The sequence below is a fragment of the Drosophila miranda genome, chromosome 2, assembly GCF_003369915.1.
Source record: "Drosophila miranda strain MSH22 chromosome 2, D.miranda_PacBio2.1, whole genome shotgun sequence".
In the NCBI taxonomy this organism is placed as follows: Eukaryota; Metazoa; Arthropoda; class Insecta; order Diptera; family Drosophilidae; genus Drosophila; species Drosophila miranda.
The window spans coordinates 22,403,399-22,418,927 of record NC_046675.1 but is presented as its reverse complement, the minus strand read 5'-3'; the positions used below and the strand labels follow the sequence as shown (position 1 = coordinate 22,418,927).

The 15,529-nt window shown below is 46.0% G+C and overlaps 6 protein-coding genes across 12 annotated transcripts; 3 read left to right on the top strand and 3 right to left on the bottom strand.

Moving 5' to 3' along the window:
* Nucleotides 1-3: 3 nt before the first annotated feature.
* On the bottom strand, nucleotides 4-6,709 carry LOC108155187 (probable ATP-dependent RNA helicase spindle-E). The gene is made up of 10 exons (XM_017285858.2): nucleotides 6,438-6,709; nucleotides 6,111-6,356; nucleotides 3,980-4,710; nucleotides 3,143-3,923; nucleotides 2,487-3,073; nucleotides 2,282-2,429; nucleotides 1,084-2,223; nucleotides 898-1,019; nucleotides 618-833; nucleotides 4-555 (listed from the first exon to the last, which is right to left on the bottom strand). The coding sequence occupies exons 1-10, from the start codon at nucleotides 6,633-6,635 to the stop codon at nucleotides 423-425; spliced, it is 4,302 nt and encodes a 1,433-aa protein (XP_017141347.1). The 5' UTR covers nucleotides 6,636-6,709; the 3' UTR covers nucleotides 4-422.
* LOC108155191 lies at nucleotides 4,834-6,059 on the top strand. The gene has a single exon (XM_017285862.2). It carries the CDS (start codon nucleotides 4,896-4,898, stop codon nucleotides 5,973-5,975), a length of 1,080 nt encoding a protein of 359 aa, XP_017141351.1. The 5' UTR covers nucleotides 4,834-4,895; the 3' UTR covers nucleotides 5,976-6,059.
* A 644-nt stretch (nucleotides 6,710-7,353) lies between the features above and the next one.
* LOC108155848 (NADH-quinone oxidoreductase subunit I) lies at nucleotides 7,354-8,422 on the top strand. Its single transcript, XM_033389488.1, has 3 exons — nucleotides 7,354-7,470; nucleotides 7,663-8,114; nucleotides 8,179-8,422. Exons 1-3 carry the CDS (start codon nucleotides 7,431-7,433, stop codon nucleotides 8,338-8,340), a joined length of 654 nt encoding a protein of 217 aa, XP_033245379.1. The 5' UTR covers nucleotides 7,354-7,430; the 3' UTR covers nucleotides 8,341-8,422.
* On the bottom strand, nucleotides 8,135-9,403 carry LOC117187241 (actin-related protein 2/3 complex subunit 3). 2 transcript variants are annotated; one of them, XM_033389500.1, is made up of 4 exons: nucleotides 9,275-9,403; nucleotides 8,977-9,150; nucleotides 8,522-8,920; nucleotides 8,135-8,449 (listed from the first exon to the last, which is right to left on the bottom strand). In XM_033389500.1, exons 1-3 carry the CDS (start codon nucleotides 9,278-9,280, stop codon nucleotides 8,567-8,569), a joined length of 534 nt encoding a protein of 177 aa, XP_033245391.1. In that variant the 5' UTR covers nucleotides 9,281-9,403; the 3' UTR covers nucleotides 8,135-8,449; nucleotides 8,522-8,566. The 2 variants fall into 2 exon arrangements, with proteins under 2 accessions (XP_033245391.1, XP_033245390.1); XM_033389499.1 differs by lacking the exon at nucleotides 8,135-8,449 and having other exon boundaries at nucleotides 8,477-8,920.
* A 358-nt stretch (nucleotides 9,404-9,761) lies between these two features.
* LOC108155844 lies at nucleotides 9,762-15,287 on the top strand. 5 transcript variants are annotated; one of them, XR_004471990.1, is made up of 5 exons: nucleotides 9,764-9,865; nucleotides 9,952-10,309; nucleotides 10,376-12,137; nucleotides 12,522-14,025; nucleotides 14,080-15,287. XR_004471990.1 is itself a non-coding variant. In XM_033389475.1 (5 exons), exons 1-5 carry the CDS (start codon nucleotides 9,825-9,827, stop codon nucleotides 13,727-13,729), a joined length of 3,282 nt encoding a protein of 1,093 aa, XP_033245366.1. In that variant the 5' UTR covers nucleotides 9,764-9,824; the 3' UTR covers nucleotides 13,730-15,287. The 5 variants fall into 5 exon arrangements, 4 of the variants coding, with proteins under 4 accessions (XP_033245367.1, XP_033245366.1, XP_033245364.1 ...); XM_033389475.1 differs by having other exon boundaries at nucleotides 12,522-13,269; nucleotides 13,357-15,287; XM_033389476.1 differs by having other exon boundaries at nucleotides 9,762-9,865; nucleotides 10,376-10,985; nucleotides 12,522-15,287.
* LOC117187236 (structure-specific endonuclease subunit SLX1 homolog) lies at nucleotides 14,247-15,415 on the bottom strand. Of its 2 annotated transcripts, XM_033389485.1 has the most exons (2): nucleotides 14,716-15,415; nucleotides 14,247-14,682 (listed from the first exon to the last, which is right to left on the bottom strand). In XM_033389485.1, exons 1-2 carry the CDS (start codon nucleotides 15,397-15,399, stop codon nucleotides 14,524-14,526), a joined length of 843 nt encoding a protein of 280 aa, XP_033245376.1. In that variant the 5' UTR covers nucleotides 15,400-15,415; the 3' UTR covers nucleotides 14,247-14,523. The 2 variants fall into 2 exon arrangements, with proteins under 2 accessions (XP_033245376.1, XP_033245375.1); XM_033389484.1 differs by having other exon boundaries at nucleotides 14,247-15,415.
* Between the last annotated feature and the right edge of the window lie 114 nt (nucleotides 15,416-15,529).

The window sequence follows — 15,529 nt, the reverse complement described above, 5'->3', positions numbered from 1 at the left end:
TAATGCATTTTTGTGATCAAATTTTAATTGTGTAGGAACTGAATATAATATTCTTTGAACATTGATAAATTCTACTCAATTCGATAATCGGGGATCGACTATTAAAAAAATCAAAGCTTGGCATCGATGTTTGGCATCCGTTTTGATTGGAATTTTAGTACTTCAACCTATGCAGGAAGACTGTAATAGGTATGACTTAATCGTATGACCAAGAGAATCTCTATCTCATGAATCAAATGAATTCATCGATTTTTCATATCGGAATTAGATTAATTGAAGAAAATAATAATAGTAATCCATAGGATTAGAGAATACCATATTCATTTATGGAAATACTGAAAAAAATAAGAAAATTAGCTTCTGCTGTCTATAATGTTGTAACAGTATGGTCAAATGGTGGGTTAATATGACATTTTTTAGCCCTAATCCATGGGGTAGCCGACCTCCTTCTCACGATCGAGATGGAGCTGGGTGAGCAGATGCAAACGAAGCTCTCCCACCGATTCCAAATACTTTTTGCACAGCCTGCAGGTCATGGGATCGAAAGAGCCTTCACTGTAATCACAAAAGATCATGTTAGATTCCGGTAGAGCACAACCGGCGATAGAGCCACTTACAAGTTACGATAATCGTACATCTCTTTGCAGTTCGCAATCAAATCCAAAACAGTGTCCATATTCTCTCCGTGCAGCTCGGGAATGGTGTGCATAGGAAATATGGAACGTTTTCCATAAGGCTGCGATTCCGGCCCTCCGGTCACCTCCATATCTTGCCATTCGTAGTCATTGCTATTCGGATTGCACTCAATAAAGTTTCGATTCTTGCTCAAAAGTCTGTAAAAGATGAAAAACACAATGGATACAATTTGCTGAAAGCACACATAATTGGGAAGCATACTGATTGAGTGCGGGATAAATTGTATTATGTATTAGAACGCGGTCGGCATGACCCGCTGTTGGACGCAGTTCGCCCTCGAGGTTGAAGAATGCGCTGTCAATCATGTAGCGGATTTGATTGATCTGAATGATAGGTTTGAGCATTAATATCGGATATTGGGCTCCTCAGTTTCAAATATAATCTTACCAGAAGAACATCATGCTCGACTATGTCCACATCCAAGTTTATTACCAAATCATGATCTTCGTTATAAGATTGCATAGTTTGTGGATGGTACCCAATTCCGGCCAATATCGACACATATCGGCTGTTTGCCGTGTTGGCTTTAAGCTGTGCACGTGGGCAGAATATCAGGGTCATAATTGCTGCGAAACCCGGTATGTTGGGCATTATGCTGGTGCTACGTAGAGTTAAAACATCATTGTTTCGGCCAGTCGCGCTTATACTAGCGGCCACAATCATCTTGTCGTGTTGATCCTGCGGTTCAGCATCCAGGAGCACGAAATTCACCGAGCAAGGATCGATTCTCACCGTCTTGGACATGCCCGAACGCATGGTGGAGAATACTGTCGATTCTAGGGTGCTGAAAGGTCCCTTGAGTTTAATATACGAGTTGCATTCCTCTGGCGGTGGCGGAGATAAGTCCATATCCTGTGGCAGCTGCTTGGACCGCAGATACTCTTCATTTACTTGCTGCCGCTCTTGCTGTGATACATAGCCTCGGCATTCCTGTTTGCGCATACGAAAATCATGATCCACGCGGGACATGTAATCCTCATCGGTGCGACGGGCCAATTTCTCCTTAACCAACAGATCATTGAGGTTTCCTTCCCGCAAGTGTATTATCACTGCCGCCACGTTCTGTACCAGAGAGTAAATCTCTAGTTGGACGTGACCGCCCTTGGCCAGGGCATGTAGCATATCGTCGGCCTTCTGCGGCCAGGCGTTATATGTGCTGATCATCGACGCCGGCTGCACCAGGGCCAACCGACACTCAAACAAACGCGGCGGCAAATCGCGATACTGCTGCAACAAATCCTGGGACATCAGACGCAGCTGGGCCATCGGCAACCTTTCAATATCTCCATAGTCAACGAAACGAACGTAAAACCTCACATTCCGACTGTCCTGCGTATCCACGCGAACCACAGTTGCACGCTGGTACTTCCCTTGGCGTTTGGCCAGCAACATTAGCCCCTTGGTTATGGCCCCCGCATTTCTCACACAATTTTGCAACTGCTGTGGGATATTGAAATGCTCCGACATGTTGGCAATGCAGTCCTTAAATGATTCTGGTTGAAAAAAGAACTTTCCACAGCTCACAATCTGCAGAAAATAAATAAAATAAGAGCAATACAGTATCCTCTTGGAACAACCCACTCACATTTGTAATCCTTCCGACTATAATCTTGTCGAAGACAGACGGCAGGGCCAGAAGCTCCACGGCCACTGGCTTGGAAGGGGGAATCCAACGACCCTCGACGACCTTCCCTATCTTTTTGTCCTTCACATACTTTAGGGCATTCCTTGGTCTAAAAATTACGGAAGAATCAGATACGATAAAACCGAATGAATTTTCCGCAACTCACTCCATGACTCGCAGTGAATGCTGATTGCAATATGTTCGCAAGCGTAAGGCCTTGTAAACCTCCGCTTTGATGCGCCCAGGGACATGAACATATGTGGTGCCCTCGGGCTTGTAGATATCATTCTTGAAGGTAACAAAAATCTTCTCCGAGCCCTGTCCAAAGGTCACATCCATGTTTTCGGGCGGTAACTGTGCCTCGGGGAACAACTGCTTGACTTTGCGCGTGTACAGCTCTCCCATGGTACGGTCGGTGAAGCTGGTGAAGTATACGGTGCGGCAGGGATCCAATCCAGAGATCGCCGAGAACATATTACGATCGTCGCCTGACGTTGACTTTGATTGCACAAAGTAGTTGGGATAGAAAGACCCAGCAATAATGACCTTGAGCATTATAGCTTTCTCGCGATCATCGGAGATCCGGTGGGTGGGGAAGTTTAACGGCAGCAAGCAAAGTTTTTCGCAGCGCAAGCGCAGGTCCTGCACTAACAAATGCATCTCGCTCAACGCTCGCAACGAGAGATGGAAGCGCTTGGCCCATTGTATAGATGCATCCTTTTGCAGTCCATTCTCGCACATGTTCAAGTAGGTCTAGAAGTACCATAAATAGATACAGCATACAGAAAATATTTGAGTGTTTAGTAGGAGTACGAGCCTTACCAAGTAGACGCGCCAAATGCCCACCAAATCGGAACCAGAGCCATCGGCAAAAACATAATGCATCCAATAGTTGTCAGCTCCTAATCGCGCACTATCTATATAAATGCCACGCACCGATAAACCAGCGGCTATAATGATCGCTTCGTCCACAAGATTGAATACATAACCCAATATTATGAGTCGACTCAGGTGCGTGTCTAGCGGCAGCTTAGACATAATGGTACCCCAATAGGTAATGTCACCATCCATGGGGTCGTAATTGCCATCCATAGTGGGGAAGAGAGCGCCCACTTCCTTGAGCATCAGTATGGTGTTGCAGATATCCAAGAGATTGGGCGGTGACAGTGCCAAGGCCAGCAGCTCAACCGGGGTGCCCATTTTCAGCTCTTTGGCCTTGAGCACACAATTCTGTAATGGTGAGCGAAGCATCTCCGGCACGCTATACTCCGATAGCTCTCGTTGATAGAATGATTTGGTGACCATGCGATAAACACGACCGTTTCGAAGACGACCAACGCGTCCGGCGCGCTGGCGACAGTTGGTCTTTGAGGCCCACACAAGCCGCAGGCTGCTAAAATTTGTGGACGTATCGGTGACCTGTATTTTCTCTAAGCAAAAATCTATGATATATGATACATCCGGAACGGTAATGGAACTTTCGGCAATATTGGTGGCCATTATGATCTTGCGATAACCGGGAGGTGATGGTTGAAAGATTTCCCGTTGATCCTCGGACGTCATCAGGGAATGGCAGCGCACCATATTGAACTTCATGAGGGGACTGAAAAATGGATACAATGGATATAGTATGAGTGTTATTCAAAATCGTTTTCGTACTCATGATTCGCCATGTCCTTGAGCATATCTAACATGTTGTTTATTTCTCCAACGCCGGGCAGGAAGATGAGAATGGAACCCTCACGCAAAGACTGATTGTAACTCTTCCCGGTGCCTCTTTCGTTGCGCTCCATGTTGTCAATGACCAAAATGGTTTTAATGGCTGATCTGTAGCCCTCCTGCGTAATTCCTGGACTGTTTATATCCTCCTGATGGCCCTCCCAAGTAATGGTTTGCAATTGGTCGCGATAGTATTTCTCCACAGTAAAGTTGCGTCCATAGCTGGCGGCGATCACAGGCGGTGCACCGCGCTCATTGGCAAAGTAATCGGACAGTTCGCGTGGACTAATGGTCGCCGACATCAGGATGACCTTGACGTGACGCGAGTTTGTGGCCAGAAGGCGGCGTATCACAATCAGCAGGAAGTCCATTTCTTGGCCGCGCTCGTGCACCTCGTCCAGCACAATGTGTGTATAGTGGGTGAGTGTCTTGTTGTTGATGAGAATGTTCAGAAGCACTCCCGTAGTACAATATAGAAGTCGTGTGTCCGCGAAATGTTCCAGCTGCCGGTGCAGACCCACCTGATAGCCGCAAACGGTGCCCGGCTGCCATTGACGCTCTTGGCACACACGGTTCGCTATGGAAATGGCAGCAATGCGGCGAGGCTGGGTCACAACGATGTTGCAATATTGTTTGCTTTTGAAACCCTCATCCAAAATATATTGCGGTACCTGGGCGGGAGAATTACAGTATGGTGTTGAGTAACGGTCAAATTTGAAAAATAGGAAAATAAAACAACCAGAACCGGAACTAGTTCCATCGATATCAGATATCGATGATAGAAAATACTTGAACCGGCTTCTGTTTACATTTTTTATTGTGGAATGCGCGCAATAAAGCAAGAGTTTGGTCTTCGATGGAGGTAAATGTGTACGACGACTGCTGGCTTCTGGTGCAACGTTTCAACCAAGCAGCCAATGACAAGCAGAACGGCGAGTTTGAGGTTTTCTGCCGTTGCTGGCAGGAGCTGCAACTGCAGCATCTCTTCTCCGCCCAGACTAACCATATCGAAATAATTGCCACCACATTGGCCGCCCTGCACGTGGGCAAGCGTGTAGCCTGCGGCCGCCGCACCAATGGGCAACTATATCCCGCTGCCTCCCGCTTCCAGCGCATTGCAGGATTCTATCTGCTGTACGTGGTCTACAACAAGCAGCCGACACAGAATTTTGTCAAGATCGAGGTGTCACCATCCACCTGGCAGAGCCTGTGCGACTATGCGCTGCAGTTGCGTCGTGACAGCCCCGAACAAAAGGACACTGAGCAGGTTAGCTATCTCTTCTGGCGTCTGGTGCAGCAGCAAGCTTTCCGCTTCACGGCCGTGGACTATGGCCAGGGCCTAGATGGCTTGGTCAACTATGACAACGTGGAGACTGCTGCGGGAATCAGCAGGCAGAAGAAGAGCGAACTGATTTTAAAGCAACACAGACCCAATAAGGTCAGCCTGATTTATGAGCTGGAGGACCTTAGGAACCTGGACCTGGCCAGCGACCCGTTCTGTAAGTTGGAGACGGCCTATAACAGGCAGAAACAGCAGCTGGTCGGCCAAGAACAGACACTGCCGCCTACTCGGATCTTTAGTCAGCTTCGGGAGATCTTCAGTGACATACAAAACATTATCGGAGGACAGAATCAGAATCAGCACGATGATGAGCAGCCTACAACGTCTACGAACCACCAACTGGAGCTGCGTGAGCGGGTGCGCTACAAAGCCATATACGGCAAAGAGAAGGACGACTTGCCAAAGGCTGAGCTCGATAAAGAGGAGGAGCAGGAAGTGCAAGATCCGTACCAACGACGCACATCATCGGTCACTATTTTTTTGCCGCAACTGCCAAAAGATGTGGAGCGAGAGTACGAAATGGATGATTACACCGAGGATGAGGATGAGGAAGGGGAAGACTGTGAAGAGTTTATGGATATGCCGAAAAGCTAAGCTAAGAGTTACATATGTAATTCAATTCAGAATCTCAACAAAAAAAAAAATGCAAAACGAACTAGCACTGATTCTACGCTTCTACTGATACAAAACGAACTAGTTCAATTTTTGAACTATATTTTTTTTATTCACCTGCGTGGTTTTGCCGCAACCCGTTTCACCCTTCAGGATCACAACGGGATTCTCGTTAATGGCGTTGATGATCTCCTCGCGCTTTGCGTAGATCGGAAGAGTTTTGTCTCGATTCAGGTTGAAATAATACTTTTCGTAAAACTCGGCATCGGTACGAATTTTAGAAGACGCTTCGTATTCCTCATCGCTGTCCATGTCGTCGAGGCTTTTATTGCGCCTTGACGCCATTTCATCAGAATTGAATATCTGTAAGCAAACAAACAACGCAAGCAAAAAGTTTATAAAAGTGCAATTGTAGCACTTTTTAGGTGCTGGCCCTCCTCTTACCCCATTCATGCGCTTCTTCTCTTTTTCGACAAAGCTCTTCACATAGTCTTTGCCCACAATTTCGCGTTTGATCGGCTTCTCTAATTCGTCAGATTCCGTCACAAAAGCGTGCACATTGCTCGATACATGGCCGCGTGGTGCTTGTTTTCGTACGAATTCCTTCGAAAAGTCGAAGAAATCCATTAATTCTTGGTCCATTTTTAACGCGGAAATATTTTTTCGGAATTTTTCGGCGTTCTACGATTTAAACTGTAAATGTAAACCAGTGTGACCGCGGATTTACCGCGGATCAAATACACGGTCTGACCCTCAGAAATATACGTCGAATATACTGACGAATTATCCAAGTTCTATCAATGTTGTACAAAATTGGCTAGTTTTTAGCCCTTGCTTTTATTGTATTTTGACTAAAACAAGGTTTGAACAAAAAAGTTCAACAAAAAAACAGTCGCAATGTTGTCACGTCAATGTTGCTTGTCAACCGGAGTATGGTATAATGGTATATTTAAGAAGAAAGGGTATAGAAACATCTTTTGAATTTCGCTCACAAATCTTTCTTACGTGCATCATTTGTTCCAATAGATTGCATTTAAATCTTTTTCGCTCATTCACTTTCAAACAATTTCTATTTGGCGCGCACCACTTATATACAGTCGATAGTATCGATAATCGAACTTGAATCGGGCTCTCTTCTCTTTTTCTAGTCATAATACAATACATGCGAGTAATTAAAGGTAGTTAATCTTGTACAAAATTTATTCAGCAATAGAATGAAATTATGTGGGTAAAGCTGAGAGATCTAAACAGCTAGTAATATTCGACGAAATATAGAACTTGAATTCGTCAGTATATTTACGGTATATTTTTAAAATGAGACGGCATATTTCTGAGGGTCGGACGGTATATTTTAACGATAAATCCGCGGTCACACTGCTTATCGGGGAAATATCAAACAAAATCTAAAAATTTTACCTGAATTGTGCCGCCGCAGACATGTCGCTTACTATGCGAATTTTCACAGCATCGCGCAATGGTTAGTGGTTGGGCAGTAGCTTGCCTTGCACTCAAAGCGCGACATGCGAAATACCCGACTATTCCATGGGCATCGCATTGAGTGAGGTTATGTAAGCTTATGTCATAGCAAAACAAAGGACTAAAGTGGCCAATTATTGTTCCGCGGCGGCTCACACAAGTGCCCTGTATTAACGATATGTCTCCCCCGCAGGTCAGCGCATGTTTCGCACCAATGGCGCCTGCTCGCTGGCCGCCAAGCGGACCGAACCCAAAGACATTGTTGAGGTCCCCAAGGGCTATGTGTATGTGAATAACAAGGAACTGAGCATGGAGATGGAGGACATCACCGACCGGGCGGCGACATCAATGTTCTTTGGCGAGCTCTTCCGCGGCTTTGGCGTCACACTGGCCCACATCTTCAAGGAGCCGGCCACCATCAACTATCCATTTGAGAAGGGACCTTTGAGTCCCCGCTTCCGGGGCGAGCACGCCCTGCGTCGCTATCCTAGCGGCGAGGAGCGTTGCATCGCCTGCAAGCTCTGCGAGGCCATCTGCCCCGCCCAGGCCATCACCATTGAGGCGGAGGAGCGTGCCGATGGCAGCAGACGTACGACGCGCTACGATATCGACATGACCAAGTGCATCTACTGTGGCTTTTGTCAGGTAAGGAATGGGAGTCGTAATTTTTACATAATTTCAAGTCGATTCATTGACTTTTTGCTTGCAGGAGGCCTGCCCTGTGGATGCCATTGTCGAGGGACCCAATTTCGAATTCTCCACAGAGACGCACGAGGAGTTGCTGTACAACAAGGAAAAGCTGCTCTGCAACGGCGACAAATGGGAGTCTGAGATTGCGTCCAATCTGCAAGCGGATCATCTCTATCGTTAATGTCGGTTGTACATATACTAGAATCCTTTGTTTAGAACGATTTTCCAATTAAATATCGTTGCCGTGGCTGCGTCTCAATAGACGACCTTTTGTTATTGTACAGTTAATACTGCATAAAGGAGCGGGCGGAACGATATTAAATAATTTATGTATTAAATTTCTTTATAGAACGAAATACTACCAGTGTTTCAATGCAATTCGACATTGGAATGGAACGGGAACGGCTCTACTGTCCCGGGCCAGCCAGGCTCTTCTCCATGAACTTCTTCTTCGCAAAGCAAGTCCACCACTTGTTTGGCTTGCCATCCTCGGTGTTAAAGACCCTCTCCACCACACGATTGCCGGTCTCGTGGCGCAGCTGCAACAGATACTGACGCATCAGGTCCGAATCCTGGGCCGTTTGGGGCTTCGCATAGACGGCGTTCAAGGGGAAGCCAGCGTCGCCGGGTATGTCGAACTTGGAAATGGCCAGGCTGTACATCTCCTGCTGTCCCTGACCCTTGCTGGTGCATCGATTAAGCCGCTTCAGGCATTCGGTTATGTACAGTGTCACGTAGATGAGAACGCGGTCCACCTCCGACTGGAATTGCGAGAGTATAGTCATATATGTATGTACTGTAGATATTGGATTCTTACTTTGATTTCGTATGTGCGAAAGAATACATTGGCTTTGAAAAAGTATAGTGACTCATCAATGATGTCGTTCTCCACATTGGCACTGGGCGCTGGTCCGCGCACCTGGGTACGGAGGGGCAGGATGGCCATGTTGCCCACTTGTTGGGGGAACTCCTTGATCTGGGAGTGGTAGGCCTAACAAACAAAAACTCAGTAAATGTATGATAATAATATTTTCGTACACCCTTGCTTTGCAGGGGGTCTTTAGCAAATCGAATCAAAAAAAAACACACATGTCCTCCAACAGGAACCCACTCACCGGCATGGTATTTATGTGAAAACAAAATAGCAGGCTATATATATAAATTAATAACAATTATATTGTTCTTTTTGGCAAAAACAACAATTTCTCGGACTGCTTTGCACTGTTTTTCCCCAGCCCAGCTGGTAAATCACCTATCGCACTCCTGATAGTATCGATATCAATTTTAATTAATATTTAACCCATTAAATTAAATTTCAACGGTATATAAAAATCCAATTAAAGGAAGTGTTTTAAATAAACCCCAGTCAATTAGAAAATAAATTCATTAATCGGATAAAATTATGTGGGCATGGCTAAATGTTCTATATAGCTAGTTATGTTCTACGGAATATCAAAAACGTGGAATGTGTAAAACAGAACTTGAATTTGTCAGTATATTTACGGTATCATTTTAAAATAATACGGTATATTTCGGTATATTTCTGAGGGTCAGTCACACTGAACGGCAGTTTTGTGAGCCGGCGCGACCTAGAGCTGTCAAACCATCGATAGCGGCGCCACTCGATAGTTTTGAATGGAATGATTTAAAACATAGATACTATCGATGGTATATAAAAGTTTTTCAAAGGCTCAAAACTCAAAATTGTAAGGCAATATTTCATCGAGTACTTACTTCTTTTATGAGACTGTTTGAATTTTGTGAAAAATATTTGTTTCGGGTTGAAAATTAGGACAATGAATGCAATAAAGTTTGAAAATCAACGGGTGCAGTACAAGCGCTTATACCAGGAGACGCAGTTAAATTCTGAGTCATCAAAGCTACTGGTGCTACCGGCAGCAAACTTGGGCGAAACTTTGAGGCTAATTCCAGGCGCACACGAATATTTCAATATTTCTGACGAACTTGAACGCCTTGGTGATCCAGGGAACAATGGTGGAGAAGGAGAGGACGGGGACGACCAGGCTGACGAAGAAAACGAAGAAGAAGCAGCTCCGAATGAAGAAGATGGCGACGAGATTAACGACGAAACAGAAGAAGAAGACGATGACGAAGATGACGAGGACGAAAATGAGGAGGAAAGCTATGAAGTGAGTATTAATAGCCGCCAAGCATCTCCTCTTAACTTAATATATTCGTGTCACTATATCGTCTAGGAACTTCGTCGTCACTATATCGACGGGCTACGACTCAACCCCTGTCCGGTCTGCTCCAGATTGGACATGCTGGCGCAACTACAACCACTCATTGGTTCACGTTTACCGATCGTAGTGACTCAGCGTACACATCCAACATTTGAAATTGGACATTTTGAGAGGTATTATGTGAGTGGGCACGAACCTCTCATCGGGAGTGACCCAGCATATCAACTGTGGACTAGAATGCGACGAGCTGGATATTCAACCGATCAGTGGCCAGAGTCGACTAGCCAGTTTGGGAGGATGCAGATGCTGCCAGCAACTCCAAATCCAGCAAATCCACGAAGAGATGCCTATATTCAAACCGGAGCTTTTGGGAGAGAAATAGTATATCCTCCCAACGGGGAGGTGAATCGATGGAATTTTTATAGTCCACGCGGAGAGCTGACTTCAACCGAATATTCGCCGATGGTAGAGTATCAAAGATCGGATCCCAACACAGAAAACCCACCCAGAAATCGCTTTGATTATAGCGGATACAGAGTCGGAGATACTTTTTTATATTCTCCACCAATCCCTGGATCCAATCTGCCAGCATCCCATCAGCCGGATTCCGTGCGATCTTCAAATGCACTCCAGTCGTATCCATCACACAGAGAGGCGTCTGCTTTCGCCATAGTGGATCCAAACAATGCAAATCCACCCGGAAACTGCTTTGATTATAGCGGATATAGAGTCGGAGATACTTTTTTATATTCTCCACCAATCCCTGGATCCAATCAGCCAGCATCCCATCAGCCGGATTCCGTGCGATCTTCAAATGCACTCCAGTCGTATCCATCACACAGAGAGGCGTCTGCTTTCGCCATAGTGGATCCAAACAATGCAAATCCACCCAGAAATCGCTTTGATTATAGCGGATATAGAGTCGGAGATACTTTTTTATATTCTCCACCAATCCCTGGATCCAATCAGCCAGCATCCCATCAGCCGGATTCCGTGCGATCTTCAAATGCACTCCAGTCGTATCCATCACACAGAGAGGCGTCTGCTTTCGCCATAGTGGATCCAAACAATGCAAATCCACCCAGAAACCGCTTTGATTATAGCGGATATAGAGTCGGAGATACTTTTTTATATTCTCCACCAATCCCTGAATCCAATCAGCCAGCATCCCATCAGCCGAATTCCGTGCGATCTTCAAATGCACTCCAATCGTATCCATCACACAGAGAGGCGTCTTCTTTCGCCATAGTGGATCCAAACAATGCAAATCCACCCAGAAACCGCTTTGATTATGGCGGACTTAGAGTCGGAGATATTTTCTTACATTCTCCCTCAATCCCTGGATCTTATCAGCCAGCACCCTTTCGGTCGGATTTCGTGCGATCTTCAAATGCACTCCAGTCGTATCCATCACACAGACAGGCGTCTGCTTTTGCCATAGTGGATCCAAACAATGCAAATCCACCCAGAAATCGCTTTGATTATAGCGGATATAGAGTCGGAGATACTTTTTTATATTCTCCACCAATCCCTGGATCCAATCAGCCAGCATCCCATCAGCCGGATTCCGTGCGATCTTCAAATGCACTCCAGTCGTATCCATCACACAGAGAGGCGTCTGCTTTCGCCATAGTGGATCCAAACAATGCAAATCCACCCAGAAACCGCTTTGATTATAGCGGATATAGAGTCGGAGATACTTTTTTATATTCTCCACCAATCCCTGGATCCAATCAGCCAGCATCCCATCAGCCGGATTCCGTGCGATCTTCAAATGCACTCCAGTCGTATCCATCACACAGAGAGGCGTCTGCTTTCGCCATAGTGGATCCAAACAATGCAAATCCACCCAGAAACCGCTTTGATTATAGCGGATATAGAGTCGGAGATACTTTTTTATATTCTCCACCAATCCCTGGATCCAATCAGCCAGCATCCCATCAGCCGAATTCCGTGCGAACTTCTAATGCACTCCAGTCGTATCCATCACACAGAGAGGCGTCTGCTTTCGCCATAGTGGATCCAAACAATGCAAATCCACCCAGAAATCGCTTTGATTATAGCGGATATAGAGTCGGAGATACTTTTTTATATTCTCCCTCAATCCCTGGATCTTATCAGCCAGCACCCTTTCGGTCGGATTTCGTGCGATCTTCAAATGCACTCCAGTCGTATCCATCACACAGAGAGGCGTCTGCTTTCGCCATAGTGGATCCAAACAATGCAAATCCACCCAGAAATCGCTTTGATTATAGCGGATATAGAGTCGGAGATACTTTTTTATATTCTCCACCAATCCCTGGATCCAATCAGCCAGCATCCCATCAGCCGGATTCCGTGCGATCTTCAAATGCACTCCAGTCGTATCCATCACACAGAGAGGCGTCTGCTTTCGCCATAGTGGATCCAAACAATGCAAATCCACCCAGAAACCGCTTTGATTATAGCGGATATAGAGTCGGAGATACTTTTTTATATTCTCCACCAATCCCTGGATCCAATCAGCCAGCATCCCATCAGCCGAATTCCGTGCGATCTTCTAATGCACTCCAGTCGTATCCATCACACAGAGAGGCGTCTGCTTTCGCCATAGTGGATCCAAACAATGCAAATCCACCCAGAAATCGCTTTGATTATAGCGGATATAGAGTCGGAGATACTTTTTTATATTCTCCCTCAATCCCTGGATCTTATCAGCCAGCACCCTTTCGGTCGGATTTCGTGCGAAATGCACTCCAATCGGATCCATCATACAGAGAGGCTCGAACTCGAACTTCATGTATATGCCACCATCGGAATTGTCCTCAATTCGGTGCTCAGTTTGAAGCTGCTAGACCCCGACGTGTATTATCAAGCAGACAGTTTAACACGTATACCCCCTCGGGACGCCTTGTACCTCAATCCTGGTACCATGCCTTGCAACACGCTGCACTGTTGCGGCTGTTGCAGTTTAACACGTATACCCCCTCGGGACGCCTTGTACCTCAATCCTGGTACCATGCCTTGCAACACGCTGCACTGTTGCGGACTACACCTAGAGAGCAGTCGGCAAACCAATATTCACCCATCAGACAGGATGTAGCCCGACCACACTTGCATGGTCCCTATGAGCCGCTGCTGGCCCATCGCCTGGCCAATGCAGTGGAATATGGCCTATGCACTGCTGAAGACGACGACGACGGTCAGACTACACTGTTGATGAACGACGTCCTAGATCAGATAGTAAGACTGCGACCCGAATTAATGGAACAACCCAACGATGATAACAACGAACCGATTAATCCCTTGGACGAGCGTGAAGCGAATATAAGAGAAGAGCAGAAGATGCTCTGGGAAGTTTGTAAGAGTCGCCGCAATGACAAGTAATTGAAAGAATAACTGCAGGAGACAAGCTAGACGACAAAGAAAAAAAAAAATTTTAAAATTTATACAAGTGTTATATACCCGCACAAGATAGTTTCTAAAAATTACTTATACCTATATGTTTCGATATTTTCAAAGACAACCCCACGTTAATTTTATCTGTATTATTCAAATTTCCAAAATCTGTCAGTAACTTTGTTTGTCGCGAGAAAAATGGCGAAGAATAATAAAAATAATAATATAATAAATAATATAAATAAATAAAATAAAAGTCGAGATCGATTCCAAAGCTGACGAAGGTACCACATGTGTGGTTTATATTAAATTGTATAATCATTGTATTCCCTTTTTAGATGGTGTCCAGGGATGCCGATGAAGTAAAAGTAGACGAGGCACCTGCCGCTGTGGAAAGGGAAAGCTGCTAAGCCTAAGGGGCTGACAAGGACCTAGCTCTTCTCCATTTGAAAGTGTAAATGCTCAATTGGTGGATATTTTCAGTGACAGCGAAAGCTTTTGCAGCTGAAAGAAAAACGTCTCGAAGTGAGGATATATTACAAACATTATTTATATATAAATAAACAAATATTGCTTGAACTTTTAACGATATTTCGATATTTATGATTTTACCAACGTTTTTTTTATCGGCAAGGGCCCCCCACCATGGGAGCAGCTGATTAAAATGAGATTCAAACTAAAAGTCCACATTTCTAATCTAACTGACACTTTTACAGCGCTATTTTACCGTCGATGGGTTTTCTGTTAAAAATCCTCGTAAAATAATAAGACAGGACATCACATTAATCACTGAATTCTTGGACCTCTACATCGCTGTCCACATCGGGCCCATCATCGCTCAGGTCTTCCTCTTCGTTGTCCTGCATCTCCCCGGGCACTCCCAGCTGGAGACGTTTCCGCTGCAGCAGGGCGAACCAACTGAGTCGAGTCTCGCACAGCGGACACTCGCCACCAATGGGTATGTATTGTCCGGGCTCATCGCCCAGCAGATAGCTGGCGAGGCACAGCATGTGGCAGGTCAGCCGGCAAAAGGGATTGGTGCAGCCCAGCCGGGAGTGCTCCGGCTGTTCGATGCTTTGCATGCAGAGGTGACACTCGTGGGCCCAGGCAACAGGCGGAGCAGTACCGGTAGCCTCCTCCAGTTTACGCTGCGAGGCGGAGATGGACACCTTGCCGCTGACAATCTCCATGTGGCAGGGTATCGGCAGGTCAAACGCACGCTCATAGTCCGTTTCCAGCCAGCGGATGGTGAGTGCCAGACGATGCCACGGCCCCACGCCCAGCATGCGATTGAGAATCCTAAAATTGTAATCAAAATGCGTCTCCTTGGGCTTTTTGCGCTTCAGATCGGAAAAGATCTTCAAGCGGGTGGAGAGCGTGGGCTGATGCCAAGCCCACTCGAACTGCAGGGCCGAGATATTGTTGGGAAAGCCATGGACAATCATGACCATCTGCCAGGGACCCTTCTTGCTGGTCTTCTTTGCTCCACCGAAATCGCAGCCACGATTATGCTGCTTGATACGTCGCTTGGGATTGACGGTGAAGCCCACATAGCATTTTCCACGATAGCGCGAGTCGAGACTCTGGCTGCATAGCAAGTAGACGCCATAGAAATGTCCCTTGTGGGCGATGGTTTCATCCTCAGGCGGCGGCGGCATCTTCAAGTGTGGCTGTGAATGCAGTTTAAAATGGGGATTACTAAGGCGTTTACTACCAACAAAAGGAGACGACTGTAGAGGCGGGGAGACAGCTAAAGAGAGACTTTTAGAAGACTTAGATTAGTTTATT

Excerpts from the sequence above, each read along its gene's own strand:
- LOC108155187 (XM_017285858.2), bottom strand. The coding sequence starts at position 6,635 with ATGGACCAAGAATTAATGGATTTCTTCGACTTTTCGAAGGAATTCGTA. Across the intron at positions 3,924-3,979 it reads AAGGACATGGCGAATCATGA|TCCCCTCATGAAGTTCAATA; the intron begins GTACGAAAACGA and ends TCCATTTTTCAG. Across the intron at positions 556-617 it reads ATGTACGATTATCGTAACTT|TGAAGGCTCTTTCGATCCCA; the intron begins GTAAGTGGCTCT and ends TTGTGATTACAG.
- LOC108155844 (XM_033389473.1), top strand. The coding sequence starts at position 9,825 with ATGGTATATAAAAGTTTTTCAAAGGCTCAAAACTCAAAATT. Across the intron at positions 9,866-9,951 it reads AAGGCTCAAAACTCAAAATT|GACAATGAATGCAATAAAGT; the intron begins GTAAGGCAATAT and ends GTTGAAAATTAG. Across the intron at positions 10,310-10,375 it reads ATGAGGAGGAAAGCTATGAA|GAACTTCGTCGTCACTATAT; the intron begins GTGAGTATTAAT and ends TATATCGTCTAG.
- LOC108155848 (XM_033389488.1), top strand. The coding sequence starts at position 7,431 with ATGTCGCTTACTATGCGAATTTTCACAGCATCGCGCAATG. Across the intron at positions 7,471-7,662 it reads TTTCACAGCATCGCGCAATG|GTCAGCGCATGTTTCGCACC; the intron begins GTTAGTGGTTGG and ends TCTCCCCCGCAG. Across the intron at positions 8,115-8,178 it reads TCTACTGTGGCTTTTGTCAG|GAGGCCTGCCCTGTGGATGC; the intron begins GTAAGGAATGGG and ends TTTTGCTTGCAG.
- LOC108155191 (XM_017285862.2), top strand. The coding sequence starts at position 4,896 with ATGGAGGTAAATGTGTACGACGACTGCTGGCTTCTGGTGCAACGTTTC.
- LOC117187241 (XM_033389500.1), bottom strand. Across the intron at positions 8,921-8,976 it reads TTCGCACATACGAAATCAAA|TCGGAGGTGGACCGCGTTCT; the intron begins GTAAGAATCCAA and ends TCGCAATTCCAG.
- LOC117187236 (XM_033389484.1), bottom strand. The coding sequence starts at position 15,399 with ATGCCGCCGCCGCCTGAGGATGAAACCATCGCCCACAAGGGACATTTC.